Consider the following 16,392-nt stretch of genomic DNA (forward strand, 5'->3'; position numbering starts at 1 on the left):
CCTACCCTCCCCCATTCTCTCTCTCTGCCTCACTTTCCTCTTTCCCACTGCTCTTGTCCCCAGAGGCGGGTCTCCTCCTCCCCTTCCTCCCTTTTGTGATCCTTTTCCTTTCATAAAAAGCCCCTCCATTTGAACTCTGTTGCATGGTGTCTTTCTCGAGCTGATTTTAAAAAATTACAACACTTGTTACCCATGTAAATCTGTTTATAGTCCCGACAGGACATTCAGCATAAGTTAAGACAGTCGTACCAGATCATCTCAAAGGGAGCTAGAAAGTAGGGTCACTGGCTTTTTTTCCCCTTAGGTCTCCTTAAGGGTCATTGAGGGAAATAGGCTGGGATTGTGTGTGTGTTAAGATTTATGCATTTTGCTGGACAGTGGTGGCACATGCCTTTAATCTCAGCACTGGGGAGGCAGAGGCATGTGAGTTTGAGTCCAGAATGTTCTACAGAGTGAGTTCCATACAGAAACCCTGTCTTGAAAAACAAAATCAAAACAAACAACCCCCCTCAAAGCCCCCAAACCAAAACTAAAAGAGTTATGTATTTTATATTTTATGTATTTGACTGTTTTGGCTGCTTGTGTGTCTGTGTACCACCTCTGCATGCCTGGAAGAGGTCATCATATCCCTTGGTACTATAGTTTCAAATGGTTGTGAGCTACCATGTGGGTGTTGGGAGTTGAACTTGGGTCCTCTACAAGAGCAACAAGTGCTCTTAACCATTGAGCCAATTCTACAGGATTGCATATTTTTTTCCCTGAACAAGGTACCATCTAGACCAGACCTTTCCCATTGTTGGGGTTGAAGACATAGGTTGGTGGTTAAGAACACCTGCTATCTCTCCAGTTTTAGTTCTCAGAACCCACATGATAGATTGCAACCTTTGTAATTCCAGCTTCAGGGAATCCAATGGCCCCTCTGCTTTCCAGGCGTACTGCACACACATTATGTGTATATATATATATATATAGTAAAAAATACATAAAATAAAACTAAATAAATCTTTTAAAACCCTTCTTTGTTACTCCTCTTTTTTACTGAAAAACAATTTTATGCACCTATATTATATGCAGCTATATTATATAAATCAAACATTTACTGATAAATCATTGAGATCTTTATTTTATTTTATTTATTTATTTTTCGGTTTTACAAGACAGGGTTTCTCTGTATTGTTTTGGAGGCTGTCGGTCCAGCCTGGCCTCGAACTCACAGAGATCCGCCTGCCTCTGCCTCCCGAGTGCTGGGATTAAAGGCGTGCGCCACCACCGCCCGGCTGAGATCCTTATTTTAAAATAATTCTTTGGAATAGATACAGATTTGTCATTTCTTAAAAATGAAAGCAAATTTACATTCTAATGAGATAGAAGTGTTTGTTTTTACATAAAGAATTAAATCTTAGCTGAATATTTGATACTGTAGATCATGCTGCATTTCTGCATGAGTATTTCAGCATTTTCAGTGGATAGATACTTTTAGTTTTGTAATTATCAGTGTGAAATATGCATGAATATATAGTATAAAATGGCAAAAGTACGTTGGCACTATTTCAGAATCATTTGGAAATTCTGTTCTCATCTCCAGACAAGATTAGTATTTTTCTAGATTTGAGACAGGGTCTCTTATGACCTAGGCTAGTCTCTAATTAACTTTCTGTGTAGCTGAGGTTGACCTTGAACTCGGATTTTTCTACTTTCCCTTCCCCAGTGCTAGAATTAAAGGCACGTGCCACTGTGTTGCATCCTGAAATTCATCTAGTGCTGTTTGTGTGAGACACAAACCAACAGCTAAGATAGCACTTTTTACAAAAATCTAGCATTATAATACAATATGAATTTAGTACTCTACAAGTGATGAGGGACGATGATAAGGTCTTGTTTTCATTAATTAAATCATTAAGTTTCTGTAAGAACAACAAACTCCCTATGTATCAAAAGCACTGTATTTCCTAACATATGGTAGGTAGTCTGAGGTTGAGCCAGGGTGTTTTAAGGAGCAAAGGTTTGTTGGTGTTACATGATGTAATAGCATGTGCATGCAAAGTATGCATAGTGTATGTTCAGAACCAAGGTTGCAGGGAAAACACATGCAATGCTATATGGGCAGGTACTGCCATACATACCTCAGATCTACTAAATGTTTGTTTTTGGTTATTGCTCCATCAGAAACCTTTGCTATTGTCAGATTTTTTTTTTGTGACTCACTCCATGAGATGCTTGTCCTCATATTAGTTTGAGACCCATAATTTGAGAAGCTTGTAATAGAAGGAGCTGGTTGGTATTATAGCTATTTAAAGGCATTTACCCACACTCTGTAGTTTAGCATTAGCATTTCTTACCTTGTCCTCCATTACACTTGAGTAGAGGTTAAGATCTGACAGTGATCAGTCCTATAAGTATACTGATGGTTTTTCACTTGTTTACTGCTGGAACATGACAGATGTCACATGCCATTATAGCCATAAACACACTTCAAGAGTTTATTGGTGTTTTGTATTTCTTCTTTAAAAATTGTTTATTTACCTCATTTTGATCTTTTGCTAGTGACCATAATATTTATTGAAGTTCTTTAATGTTAGCCAGTTTGTTTTGTGGTAGATCAAACATGTGGCCTTGTAAGTGCTAACAAGAGCTGCAGCACTGAACTGTAGTGTACTGCCAAGCCCAGAATTTCTAGGGATGGGGAAACTTAAATCTCTTTCATAATTTTCATGTCTAAATTGTCTCATTAAATTCATTAATGGTGTTTCATTTTTAAAGTATGTACCTTTTCCAAACCTCTTTAAGATATAAAAATGGCATGATACTGATGTATTTGGATGATGTTATATCACATTTTAAAAATTCACTGCTTATGTTTGCTTTTCTTACTGTTTAGCCGGCCCCAGAAAGTGTGCTTGTGTCCATATCTACCAGTGCACCCACTCCAAATCTCCACCCATTTGTACATAATTCAGCATCCGGCAGAGGTGAGTTGCAAGCTTGTGAATGATATGCCTTCAGGTGGGGTCTGAGTGCACAGAGAAAACACACATGTAACATGCTCACATCCCACAGCTGTGTCGTGTTTCAGAAAAACTATTATTCCTGATAAATATTTGCTTTTTAAGGAAGAAAGCACTGTTAGATTGTAGTAGAGAGTCATATGCTTGAGATAATTTTTCATACAATTCTGCTATTGTAAGGTAGAGATATAGATTTGTATGATAAAAAGATGCAATTTTGTGAATAAAGAACTGAGAAAAATGATTGCTTTTAAAGCCTTGGTCATAGTCTTGACTCCTTGATGGATTTTCTTCCTAGAGTAGATACTGACCCTTTTACTTTTACTCTTAAAAGATAGGTATACAAGTAAAAGTTTCTTTCTTTTAGGTGGCTAGAACAAACACTTACTTTGTGCTGTGCCATTTGTAAGACTTTTTAGCTAACACTTTTCTGTTTAGGATTAGACGTGTGCCAGCGTATTTGAATGTTTGTGAGTTTTGGTTTGTGATGAGGGGATGTAAGGAAATGATAGGAAATTATATTCAAAATAGTCAGTGCATGATGTAAATGGATTTAATGGTATCCCAAGTGAGAACTCTTTGTACAGTCTCTTCAAAGATACAACAAAGAGGTAAAATAAATTGTCTTTTCTGTTTTCTGAATACTATTTCTTGGTTGCAAGTTATTTGACAGTTCCTTTTCCAGACTGGACAGCAGGCTCTTAGGATTCTGGCAACTTTGTCACTGAATTATTTTGCTGCAGTTAAAATCATAATGCTATACAACTTACATTTACAGAAAACAATAGTGCTATGGTCATAGAGGATTAAAACCTGCATTTTGGTGAATATTGTTTCCATATTATGGTGCAAATATGGTACTTTTCCACTGTTACGTTGTCCTAGGGTATTAGATAGTTTTCAAAATGTAGTTTTAAAAATTGATTTGTGGTGATTTTTATAATTTGAAATCTCTTAGTTTTTTTTAAACACAATTAATCTTCAATTTAGAAGACCCATTTAAAACTGTGTCCACTATGGATGTATTTTGTGAGTAGACAAGTACATCCAAATTGATTTTCTCTATCAGTAAAGGAACGTTGTGGTCTTTATCTAGTTCACTAATATTAGGCTGCTTGAGTGTAACTTTAGCACACTACTTTGCATAAATGTCCATGGTTATCCCAACATGAGACAGAAATCCATCTAGATGGGTTCCACTTGGGAGATGTGGAGAAAGATATGGCAGAGAGGATTGCATGGAAGTGACGTGCTGGGCATTCCAAAGAGTCGGTTCAAGAATGTAGAAAGTTGCTTAAAAATAAGAAGTGATCTCAGAAACTTAGAAAGAAGCTTAAAAGCAAGAAGCATTATGCTTAATTGCATGGCCTTCTGAACAATGTATTTTTAGCCATAATGTTATATACACTGTTTATTGATATTCTAGAACCATTATCAAATATGAGAGTAAGCTGCAAGATGAGAGTTCAGAAGGTTAACTTGTTATGAGAGGCTGTGCTTGCAAAGTCAGGGTTCCAGAGAAGAGTCTCAGATAGTTACTAGCTGTGTATAGTCTGTAACCCTGTGCAACTTAATGCATCTCTGCGCTTCAGTCTCCTCATTGAAAACTAAAAAATAAAATTGTAACACACATTATAGGAAATATGGAAATAATTTTTAAGAGAAAAGGTTAGAGTTAAAGTGATTGCTTCTTGGAATTTGTACTGGGATGTACACCTGCGAAAGTTATGGCACTTTAAATCTTTGTGACTGTGTAATTTCATATATATAAATTATTACTTTAAAAACGTTTGGAAACAAAGGTCTTCATGGTGATAAGGAGGGAGGAACATTGTATGAAACACTGAAAAAATATCCCTAAGGCTTGTTGGCTAACTGCTTGCCTCCATAGGACAAAGGATAGAGCCGTGGTAACAAGAAAGCTTGTATTTAGCAGTGCAAGGTAGGATGCTGAAGAAAACCACTGATGGAGGTCAGCTTTGTGCTTGGATGTTTTGAATCCTGGAAGTGCAGCCACTTCCAAGGGAGGAGAATGTAAGTTTTCTGGAGCAGGCAGTGTTTTCACTGGGGACATAGCATTGTGTAAGAAAGCTACTTCCCTTTCTCTCATTAGTTATTTCATAGTTTTCAGGTACCACTGTGGAGACTTATGTATTTTGTATTAGAGTCTAGTATTAATTTTGCTGCTTGAATTGTTCCATTTGGCCATTAGTAAGTCTCTAAGTTTGTGGCTCTGTCATTTTGACATGTCCCTTGTTTTATTTTTGGCATATGTTGCTGCTTTTTTGGTATAGAGATATGGGCTATCATCAATAAGCTGGAATGTTCAAATATAATTATTGTTGAAATAAAAAGCTTATCAGAGTAAATTATTCAGTTTAGCACAAATTTACATGTAATTATAATTCATTTAGCTTATTACTGATATTATATATAACAATGGGTTTCATTATAGCATTTGCATATAATCTATTAACTATTTTCCAACTATAAATTTCTAATTCTAATCTGGAAATATACCTAAATAAGTTTAAAAATTATGCTTAATACTGATAAATTAGAGAAATGTTATTGCTTCTTAACCTCTGTTTTGAGTAAAAAACTTGTAAAAATATATAAATTTAGAAACCATATGTTTCACCAGGCATTGGTGGCGCACGCCTTTAATCCCAGCACTCGGGAGGCAGAGGCAGGTAGATCTCTGTGAGTTCAAGACCAGCCTGGTCTACAAGAGCTAGTTCCAGGACAGCCTCCAAAGCCACAGAGAAACCCTGTCTGGGAAAAAAAAAAAAGAAACCAAATGTTTCTCAGAAGTTTTTATTTCTGTAATGCTGATGTTGACACTCAGTTTCCGTACTTGATGAGCAAGGACTTTATCAGTCAGTTCCAGAAAAGGTTTAAGAGTTTACCTGTGTAATAACTCCACATTTTAATTTTTCGTTAAAGGAAAGCAAAGTCTTGCGCACGGTCCCTCTGCTAGCAGCGTGCCTGCCTCCTGACAAGTGCACAGTAAGGATCGGCCGCCGCTTCAGTGAAGAGCGGTAAGTGAGCTGACTGACAGGCAGTTGGCAGTAGTTCCTTCCTACATAGAGGTTGCTTTGGGAGGGTTAAAAATGATGTCATTGGTCATTGGCTAGGAAAGCCTTAATAGGAAGAACTGTGACTGAGGAGACAGCATGCCAGTCGCCAAATTTCTGGCTGACCTTTGAACTGCCATTTCCATTTGATTAGGCCGATTCCTTGAGTGGGTAGCTTTGCTTAGGCAGTCACTAAGTGTAGTGAAATTTTTGTATTCCCCACACCTAATAAAGATATCTTAAAAATTATTGTTTTAGAGATAATGAACTTTCAACTGTTTGCCGGGACCCTGGTACATTAATATTATATCCAGGGGCTGAAGCTACTAATTTGGAAGAATTTATATTAGATTCTCCTGTTTATCCTTCCACAATCATCCTCATTGATGGTACATGGAGCCAGGCTAAGGACATTTTCTATAAGAATTCCTTGTTCCGACTTCCCAAACAGGTAACTAATACTTTAATGAAGAATAAGTACAATTGTATAATTACATGCTATTTAGGCTTTTGGTGATTAAACAAATAAGTAAGTATATATATTCTATATGCTAATATACTCTAATATATATATTCACCATATACACTAATAATATGAATTAAGTGGTATTTATATGTATGCACTTATATATACCTATGTTGTAAGTGAGTACATATATTTGTATATAGAGAAAATTTCAAATATGTCATCTCTTTTTATGTGTACAAATGATTTATTAAGAAATGTTATAATTGCTTAGTTACTTCTTACTACTAATGGTTAAGCTTTTTGCAAGGTACCTTTGGGGTAGTCATTATTATCATATGGTTCATCCTTTATTTTTCACGTGAAAGCTTTTTTTTTAATAGTGTGTGTGTGTGTGTGTGTGTGTGTGTGTGTGTGTGTGTATACAGCTTGTGGGTCCTGGGAATCGAACTCAGGTTGTCAGGCTTGCCATCTCCCTAGCTCTGTCTTCAAATTTGATATACTTTGTTTTCATCATAGGTTTTGAAGTATTGAACCGTGTTTGTTTCACAGTGAACTGTTCTGACTGTTAACATTTTTTATTCAGCTGGACCTTGGATTTTGTATAATGTATTGAACTGTAAAGCACATAGTTTCCGTATTTTTCCAGGCAAGTTTGGAGACTAAGGTTATTCCAATTTCACAGGGCAAATTAAAGAAATATTTCTCTGTGGCCTAGAATAGTTACCTATAGAATTAGATCCTCCATAAAAATTACATGGAATGCATTGCTAAAGCTGTCTGCTCTGGTCACTTAAAGAAAAGGTAGCTTTTAAATCCCTTCAAACTCTTCTGTGGAGACTTCAAGCTTTCTATTTACATTTGGCCTTTCTTTCTATTTCTCCAGGGGATTCTCTCCTCCCAAGCAAGCAGTTTATAGTTAACAATTAACTTGTCCTCAGTGTGTTCTTTCTTGTTTCTAATAATACACACTCAGATCCACACACAGATACACAGGGACACATACACACACATACATTTTCTCACAAAGTTTCTCTGCTTTATAAGCTTTTATATTGTTTATAATTGATGTTATATTTAGTTTTCTCTTTAGTAATTTTATCTTGATGAGTTTTTCAGTTGTATTTTTAATTAACATAACATTTGCACATATTCATGGTGTACCTACGATTCTCTGGGGCATGTGTCCATTGCTTAATGGTCAAATTAGTGTGTTGGGTGTCAGTACTTCAAGTATTCATTATCTGTTGGTATTAAGAACGTTTCCTTAAGCAGCTGTTGTTTCTTCATGGTGAGAAGATCATTCAGATTTATTTTCCAGCCATTTTGAAGATTGGCAGTTGTTGACTGGATTCACTGTGCTGTGTGACACAGTGTGAGAGCTTACTCCTTCCTTCTCACTAACGTTGCTGGCCTCCTTCCCTTCCTTCCTTTGCTATCCCCCAAGTCTTTGCCCATTATAAACTCTTTCAGGCTTCACAGGAGTGTCGTCATGTGGTATGATGTATGACTGACTGTTTTACCCAGGATGGTCAAGAGTCATCATGCTCCCTCAGATGACAGGGCTTCATTCTTCTTCCTGACTGACTCATATTTCACTGTACATACATGGAGAAAACTGTCTTTCTTCTTCCCTGTATAGTATTCATTGGAGAATTTTCTCAGTTGTGGCTTGGTTGCCACAAAGTTCCTTGGTTTGTGTGTATCTTGCTCAACTTTTAAACAAAACAACACTGATTTAGTCTTTTTGGTTCATAGTTATTTGCTTTCCAAGGTTGAAATATTTCACTTTATGTTTTCTGGCTTTTTAGAGTTGCTCATGTAAGGTTTGGTTATTGTGGTGTTCCAGCCTTTGTATGTGACTTGACAATTTTCTCATACTATGTTTAGCATTGTTTCATTGTATTTTTGACATCATGACTATGATATATCATGGAAAGTTCTCTGGTCATGTCTATTTGTAGTTCTCCTATGTTTTGATGTGTGTAAAGAGAAGCCTTCCCGCCAGCCTGGTTTCAGAGCTGCATCAGTCCCAAATAACACACAAGACACTGTATTAATTATGAAGCTGTTGGCCTTGCTCGTTTCTTACTGGCTAGCTCTGACTTAAGTATTTATCCCATAATTGTTAATCTAAGTATGTCTCTTACCAGAGAAGTTTCTGGGCTTCTTATCCCTATGGCGGTTACATCTTGACTCTCTGTGTTTCTCCTACCCAGAGTCCTCCTCGACTCCTAGTCCTACCTATCTTGCTTCCCTATTGGCCAACAGTGCTTTATTGACATATACACAGGACTTCCCCAACAGATGTGTACTTTTTTTCTCTAGATTTGGAAATTTTCTACTATAATTTCATTAAATAGGCTTTGTATTTCTTTCAGCTTTACCTCTGTTCCTTCTTGTATCCCACAAATTCTTAGGTCTGGACTCTTGAATATATCCTAGACTTCCTGGATATATTGGTTGTTGTAAGTAATTTTGCTCATGTATGTATGTATGTATGTATGTATGTATGTATGTGTATCCCAGACTTCTGGAAATATTGGTTGTGTCAAATAATTTTGTTCATCTGTACATGCAATACGTACATGAGCAAAATTTCTTAAAACAGCCAGTATTTTCAAGAAGTCTGGAATACGTTCAAGAGTATATACCCCCCCCACATGATTGTATTATTTTCTCAGCTTTGTTTCCCACCCTTAAAGTTCATTCTACATAGTCTTTTCTGTTGATGCTTTCTGATGTAGTTTTTATTTGATTAACCATTTCTTTCGTTGCCAGTATCTCTTGGGTTCTTTTTCATTTTTTCAGTTTTCTCAGTTGAATTTTTTCTTCCACATTTTGATCTTTTCATTCGAATTTGCTAGCTATTTCATTCACTTTGAAGGTTGTCTCATCAAGGTTTTGGGTAGATTTTTTTAGTTGGTGAATCTTTTTGTTTGAATCTTCAATATGATCATTACTGTGTTTTGTTTGTTTTGTTTTTGAGTAGGACTATGAATTCCTTCTTATATATTCCAGCTATCCCAGCAGCTTTTGGCTCCAGTATGAAGTGGTTGGGAGGTTGGAGATAGGCTGTGTGGGTAGTTGTGTCGTATTCTATTTGTGGTGTTTTGCGTGTCTGTGGAATGAATTTATCTGTTTTACCTTTCTCTTTCTTCACCTCTCTTTGGTTTGTTTTCTATGGGCCCTTCTAAAGGGCTGTAGTCACTTCAAGTTTGCTTCCTGCAGCTGTTTGTGGCGTGGCTGCGTACACTAGTGTCCCTTACTCTTATTCCTTGCATGTTGAGCTGTTTGGGTCTTGGTTTGATTATCTTCTACTGTAAGAAGCTTCTGTGGTGAGTATTGAAAGATGTACCTATGTATAGGTATAGGAGTAAGTCATTAGGAATCATTCTAATGTTACATCCATTCAGCAGAATAATAGAAGTAATTTTTCCCATATAGCTGGATTTACTTTCTTTTCCTAAAATAGTAGTATACGGCAATTAAAGTGTGGAACTTTTTACTGTCTGCCACTTAACATCAATATGATAATCATGAACTGAAGTCATGTCCATTTTGTTTCTGATTTTAAAGAAAATATGAGTATAAATAATGGAAAGTGATAGTCATGTCTAAAATTGACATTTCTGCACACTACCTTTTGATCATTTATATTGTGGGTCTGAATGCTGCTTGGGGGTATTAATTACATGAATATTTGCTAACATGGGGCTATGGCTGACTTCCTAGGAGGAACCTTCCTCAGTTATCCTGTGACATCTTTTAATTACTTCTGGATTCTTTTTGTTTGTTTGTTTTTTGTCTTTTTTTGTTATTTATTTATTTATTTGAGACAGGGTTTCTTTGTGTAGCCTTGGCTCTGTAGATCAGACTGGCCTCATACTCGTAGAGATTGGCCTGCCTCTGCCTCCAAGAATGCTATACCACTGATAAGGGGCTCTCACTGTAGGCTCCTCTTAGTTATCCTGTAGTTGCCCTGTGTCATGTTGTTTTGGATTTTTAGGTTTGTCCCCTTCACATGCTCCAACAGTTCATAGACTCAGTGGATGTTGGGGTGGGCCAACTCATAGCCCTGGTTTTGGACCTGGATGGTAACTGAGTTGGTCAGCTCACTAGCATTTCCTCATCTTCACTACCCAGATGAACTCTCTAGCACTTCCTGGGCTAGCTCACCCAGTGTAGCATTCAACAAGGAGGGCCAGTCCTCCTGCTCTTGGGTCCTCAGGTCTCCTCACTCATATCACCAGCCTAGTATAGACTGAGTGAGCTTACTAGTGGTGACTCTAATGAAGATTTATAATGAAAAGGAGCAAGCTGAGCACCAGGAAGTGGAATGGAGCTACCTGTGTTCAAGGAGATAAACAGATTAAGAAATGGAATGAAGCTAGTGACCTCAGGGCAAGATCCCACAAGTTTCCAATTTGTAAAAAGGAATTAAAGAAACGATTAAAACCTGGTGTGGTGGTACATGTCTTTTTACCAGCACTTGAGAGGCAGAGGCTGACGGTCACCCTGGTCTGCAGAGCAAATTCAAGGACAGCCAAGCATAGTCAGTGAAGGAAACCATTGAAAACAGAAAGCTGGAAGCTGGTGAAGATGTAATTGAACATGGGGCCATGTTTCAGCCCCAGCAAACAGAAGAACTTGGCAGCTTTGGCCATGTGGCTTTGGGTTTAGAGTTAAGGATAGAAGAAAGGGGTTGTAGAATTTGCCTTCACACTAAGGAAAGCTGCTGAGACCAGGGCTATTTCAGGGTGTCTCTGAATAGAGACCTAGAGAGGCCATTGTAAGAAGCTGTGAAGTTGAAGCCTGGATTGCCTTGGAGACCCCAAGATGTTGGAGATGCCAGAGGTATGGGATATCTGCTGAGGAAAGCTGCTAACAGGAAGTGAAATCAGCCCAAGAGAAAGAAGTGTGTTGCAATCAACAAAGCTAAAAGGAGCTGGAGGTCTGGAGAGTATTTTGACATCAGAGTTTGGAGTTTTCTCAGTTGGTTTTTTAGTCTTGCTTTGGTCCAGTATTTCCTTACTATACTCCTGTTGTGCCCAAATTCTAAACCCCCAAATCACCAAGAGGCCCGTTTTGATGCAAAAGCAAAGAGTCTTTTATTGTAGATGTTTAACGAGCTAATCCCATTAGCTCGGGCCCTTCACCCGGCTACCATGGTGAATGGCTGGAGAAAGACCCCAAGCAACCTCGAGGCAGGGATCTTAAAGGGCAGCATAAGGGGAGTATCTAGGGATATGAAACAGTCTCAGGATTGGTGCGCTTCCGGGTTTGGACGACCTTCCCTATGTTCATTGGTCAACTGGTTGTTATGGCCCATAGGCCCTCTCAGGGCGGTTGCTATGTTCTGCACATCACTGTTGTGCACTGTCCATAAAGCACACCCAGAGCTGTAAAGCACAGCCCTGCCAGCTAACTTCTGATTGGTTCCTTGCCACGAGGAGGGCATCTGACCTTAGTGACCAGGACAGGGCCCGCAAAGTCATGCAAGCACATGTTAGCCTGTAATGGCTGCTACTATAGGGAACTGGTCACTGCACTCCCTTCCCTAAGTTTTGGAATGATAATGTGCCATTATATGTTGGAAGTATGTGATCTACTTTTTGACTTTGATTTTATAGAGGATTACAATTAAGAGATTTCATGAATCCCAGAAGAGACTTTGAACTTGGACTTTAAAACACTGTAGAGACTGTGATAGACTATGGGGACTTTTGATATTGGCCAAAATGCATTTTGTATTATGGTATTGTTACAAGCTTATGTGGCCAGAGAGTGGAATGTGGTCCTTTGACAGAAAATGGCCCCAAAGGGAATGGGGTTGGGATAATAGAAGTACGACCTGAAGACATTTAATCTGTGCTCGACTTCTCCCTTTAAAATGTTCTTTAAGAAAATAAGAAAAAAAATCCGTATTAGTAGTCTAGTTGGCAGTTTATGTTGGTCATGCTATTTTAATTTCATTAAATTTGTAATCATTAAATTATTTTTTATTATATAGCATCATTTGGGTAATTATAATTATATTTTGTTTCATAATGGTGTTTTCTTCAGTCATTTAATTTATACTTAATGTATTGTTCACTCTTGTGTTGCTTTTGTGTTTCAGTCACAAAACACCTGTCCTAAACAAGGGCAAAAAGATTTATTCTAGGTCCTTAGTGACCTGGCTTCATCACTGGGGCCTGGTAGACTGAGCATCATGATGGCAGGTTTGTGGAAAAGGCTGGCTGTTAAGAAATTAATTGTGTAATATTTTATTAGTAGCATGAAAATAGCTTGTATCAAGGTTTACCTAGGAGACTACAATTGAGAATTAATTTTCAAACATTAATTTTACTCTGAGGTTTTCTGTAGTCGTGCATATTTTAAAAAGAATACGACTCACTACTTTTTAATTTGATGCTGGTTTCTGTGACATGCTTTTAATTTTCTATGGAGTGTTGGAAAGGCTGTTTTGTGCCTCCTATGTTGCTCTTTCCCGTGCCTGTGTGTTAGTTCCTGTTTGCCTGTTGCTGCCTGTGCTGAGAGCACATGACACAGCAGGACTGAGACTGCTCAGGGGGGAGGTGGGGCCAGAGAGAACAGTAAAATGGTGGAAAAGCTAGCCTTCAGCAGGGTTGTGATCTTTGAGCTAATAGAGGCTGTTGAGATTAACTGGGAACTCGATGCCCTTGCCTGAGGCAGTTGACCTTTGGAGATGGTAAGGGAGGTAGTGGTTTTCCTGATAAATGGGAACCCAACCCTTGGCTTCTGTTTCCTCAATAGCAATCTTGTTTACCTGGTCAGAGATGTCTCTGTTTAGAACACTGCCTTTTGGGGTGTGGGTGTGGGTGGGGTGTGGGTAGGGTGGGGTGGCCGTGGGGTGGGGGCTGTGGTCCTATTTGAATCTAATAGTAATTCCTTTCATTTCTTCCCCAACTATCTTTTTCAAATTTTTAGGAACATCTTTTCATTCTCTGAATGATTCTGTGTTCATGTTATTTATATCTTATTAATATATAATATTCTACCCTGGCTCTGGTGTTTCTAAGATAAGCAATGTTTGATTATATACTCATGATAGAGTATATTTTATTTTTTAAAATCTCAGCCTTTCAGATTCATTTTTATTTGGGAATAAAAATCTGTCCAGCATGTAGAATTAAGGGCTAACATGAACCATAAGTTTTGTTTTCAAAAATGACTATGAAGAAAGTCATTTCTAGAAAATATATAGGTTCTTATTACTAAAAAGTAGCTTTACTGAAATGGAAACATTTCCAACATGCGATGAGCAGTATTTTTTTTTCCTCACTCATTTGTAGCTTCTGAGTGTGCTTATAGCCTTCTCTCTGAATAATGTGGAGGATCTTCAAGTCTTATATACATTAGAGGTATAATTTGATCTTTCCATGTATAAATTCAGTGCTCCTATGTGATTGTTGATTTGTTTATATTTAATACTTGTGTTTGTATCTTAGTATTTATAATGAAATGACTTTATGGAAATGTTTCTATGTTAGAAAATAAGTTTGCATAAATTTTATTTCATTCTTTATATAAATTTTGAGGAGGTTCTAATAATTTCATAGCATTATAAATTGAAAGTCTGGATACTTAAGCTTGAGAAAGAAATAAACTGAAATGAGAAGAAGGGTCTTCTGACTTCAGGTTTCTCTGCTGTTCCTAATCTTTCCTAGGTGCCTGTTTGGTTTTTAGGAACAGCTATGTGTCCATCTCTGTTCTGACATTAAATTTGTTTCATTTGTTTGTTTCTTTCCTTCTTTTACTTTATGTTATTTGAGGCAGCAAGATACTCTACACTTGACTTGCATTGCAGTTTGGATAGTCTTAGTTTTGTATTTAGATACCTGGGGTGAACCAGAACACTCATGGTCGAGTCTTTGTGCCATCATTTGTAATACACTGTCTGGATGAATAATTTTAGCCCTGAATTCTGAGTTCACAGTCTGCTTATGTCACTGGGACCTAGACTCCGCCTAGTGTTTTAGGTCACAGTACTCCAACCACTTGTTCCAGAAGTAGCACAATGGATTGACTCCCTCTAACTCTTCTTACCTGTCCTTGTCACTAGCCAGAGTGGTTTTTGGCTGACTATTCTTTTAGTGTCACTGAAGACACCTTGGAATAAGAAGTTTTGGTCACCTGCTTTGGGTGCAATCGTATAGTCATATTTTCCCCCTTCCTTTTCTGTATTAGTGTGTATTTACATTGAGATTCTTCAGTCTCTTTTCATTTATATATGCTATTTCATTATGATAATTATACACTATTAATTAGATACAAAGTTGTTTGCGCATACTGTTTTCATTCATATTTTCTGCACCATTCTTTTTAAAATGATACTGATAATTTAGAATTTCTTGAGTTAGTGGGAGTGGCTAAGATCTGCCAGTTATTTCCAGATAGATGGCAAGTTACGTTAGGCTATGCCTATTATTATCCAAAATTAGAACATAGATTGAAATAAAGAAAGAGGTGGTTGGGGATTTAGCTCAGTGTTAAGTGCCTATCAAGCACAAGGCCCTGTGTTTGGCCCTCACCTCTAAAAAAAAAGAAAAGAAAGAAAAAGTGTTTCAGATTGGGCTTTGAGAAACTGAAGTTCTTCATGCCCCATACAGGGCACTATGAGTGTGCAGCCTGATGGCTAGAAGGAAAACCGGGGGAATCTGGTATCTTGACAGCAGAGTAATAGCGTTTTCTTACAGTTGAACACTGCTATCAGATCAGTTAAAATAAGGACAGAAGTGTGCTCAGTTTAGTGACATGACAGTTGCTATAGTGATAAGAGCAGTTTTAATGGAGTGCAGAGATGGAACCCAGACAATTTGGCTTAAGGGACAGTTGGACAGGAGCTAACATAGAACTCTCATAAGAACAGTTTGGAAAGAAAAGGGAGGAAGTAAGATCTGATAGAATTGTGAGACCAGTGGAGTGGGGTTGTGTGTAACTTTTTTTCTCCAAGTAGGTGAGGCTTAAGCTTGCTTTGAAGTTAGCATGAAGGATTTAGTTAAAAGACATCAAAGTAAAGAAAGTAATGTTCAGTAGCATGATCATATGTTTCTCAGGGTAGAACGCATGAATGAGGATGTTATGATTTTTTTTAACAAATTTTTTGGGTCACATGCTTTCATTTTTTTCCTGGGTAAATAAATACCTAAAAGTGAATTTTGTTTTGCTATTTGAATTTCTTTAATTAATTTTGAAGAGCAAGATTTTAATTTTAATGAAGGCCAGTTTGCTCCATTATTAAGACTTATAACAATGCATTTTTATTAACACTGAGCTAGATTTGTTTTGTGTTGTTTATATAAAATTTGTAAATGGTGTGTGTGTGTGTGTGTGTGTGTGTATGCATGGTGTGTCACTGTGTGTATGTAGACATAAGAAGACAACTTGTGGGAGTTGGTTTTTTCTCTATTCCATGTCCTGGCGTTCTGTGGATCTGACTCAGGTCAGCAATCTTGACAACAAGTGTCATTTGTTACTTAGTAGGCCATCTTGTCAGCTCCATTTTGTGTATTTATTAAATATTAATGCCTTCATCCCATGTATCTTATGAATTGCAGTCATATCTGAAAGCATCTAATATTGTGGCTGACTTGATGATTGTTATTTTTTTGTTTTTTGTTTTTGTTTTTGTTTTTTCCAGACAGGGCTTCTCTGTGGCTTTGGAGGCTGTCCTGGAACTCGCTCTTTAGACCAGGCTGGCCTCGAACTCAAAGAGATCTGCCTCCCTCTTCCTCCAGAGTGCTGGGATTAAAGGTGTGTTCCACCAACACCCAGCTTGATACTTGATTTTAATCAACTGTAACTTTTAGAGAGCCAG

General features: G+C 37.6%; 1 protein-coding gene across 1 annotated transcript in view; it reads left to right on the top strand.

The window, feature by feature from the left end:
* The window catches only part of Dtwd2 (DTW domain containing 2), a 49,891-nt gene that overhangs the window by 17,535 nt on the left and 15,964 nt on the right, over window positions 1-16,392 (top strand). Inside the window, exons 2-4 of the mRNA XM_021226627.2 lie at window positions 2,879-2,969; window positions 5,952-6,046; window positions 6,341-6,533. Of these exons, the coding sequence (XP_021082286.2) occupies window positions 2,879-2,969; window positions 5,952-6,046; window positions 6,341-6,533 (379 nt within the window). The remainder of the gene's footprint in view (window positions 1-2,878; window positions 2,970-5,951; window positions 6,047-6,340; window positions 6,534-16,392) is intronic.

The sequence above is a fragment of the Mesocricetus auratus genome, unplaced genomic scaffold (assembly GCF_017639785.1).
Source record: "Mesocricetus auratus isolate SY011 unplaced genomic scaffold, BCM_Maur_2.0 Super-Scaffold_6730, whole genome shotgun sequence".
Classification (NCBI taxonomy): Eukaryota; Metazoa; Chordata; class Mammalia; order Rodentia; family Cricetidae; genus Mesocricetus; species Mesocricetus auratus.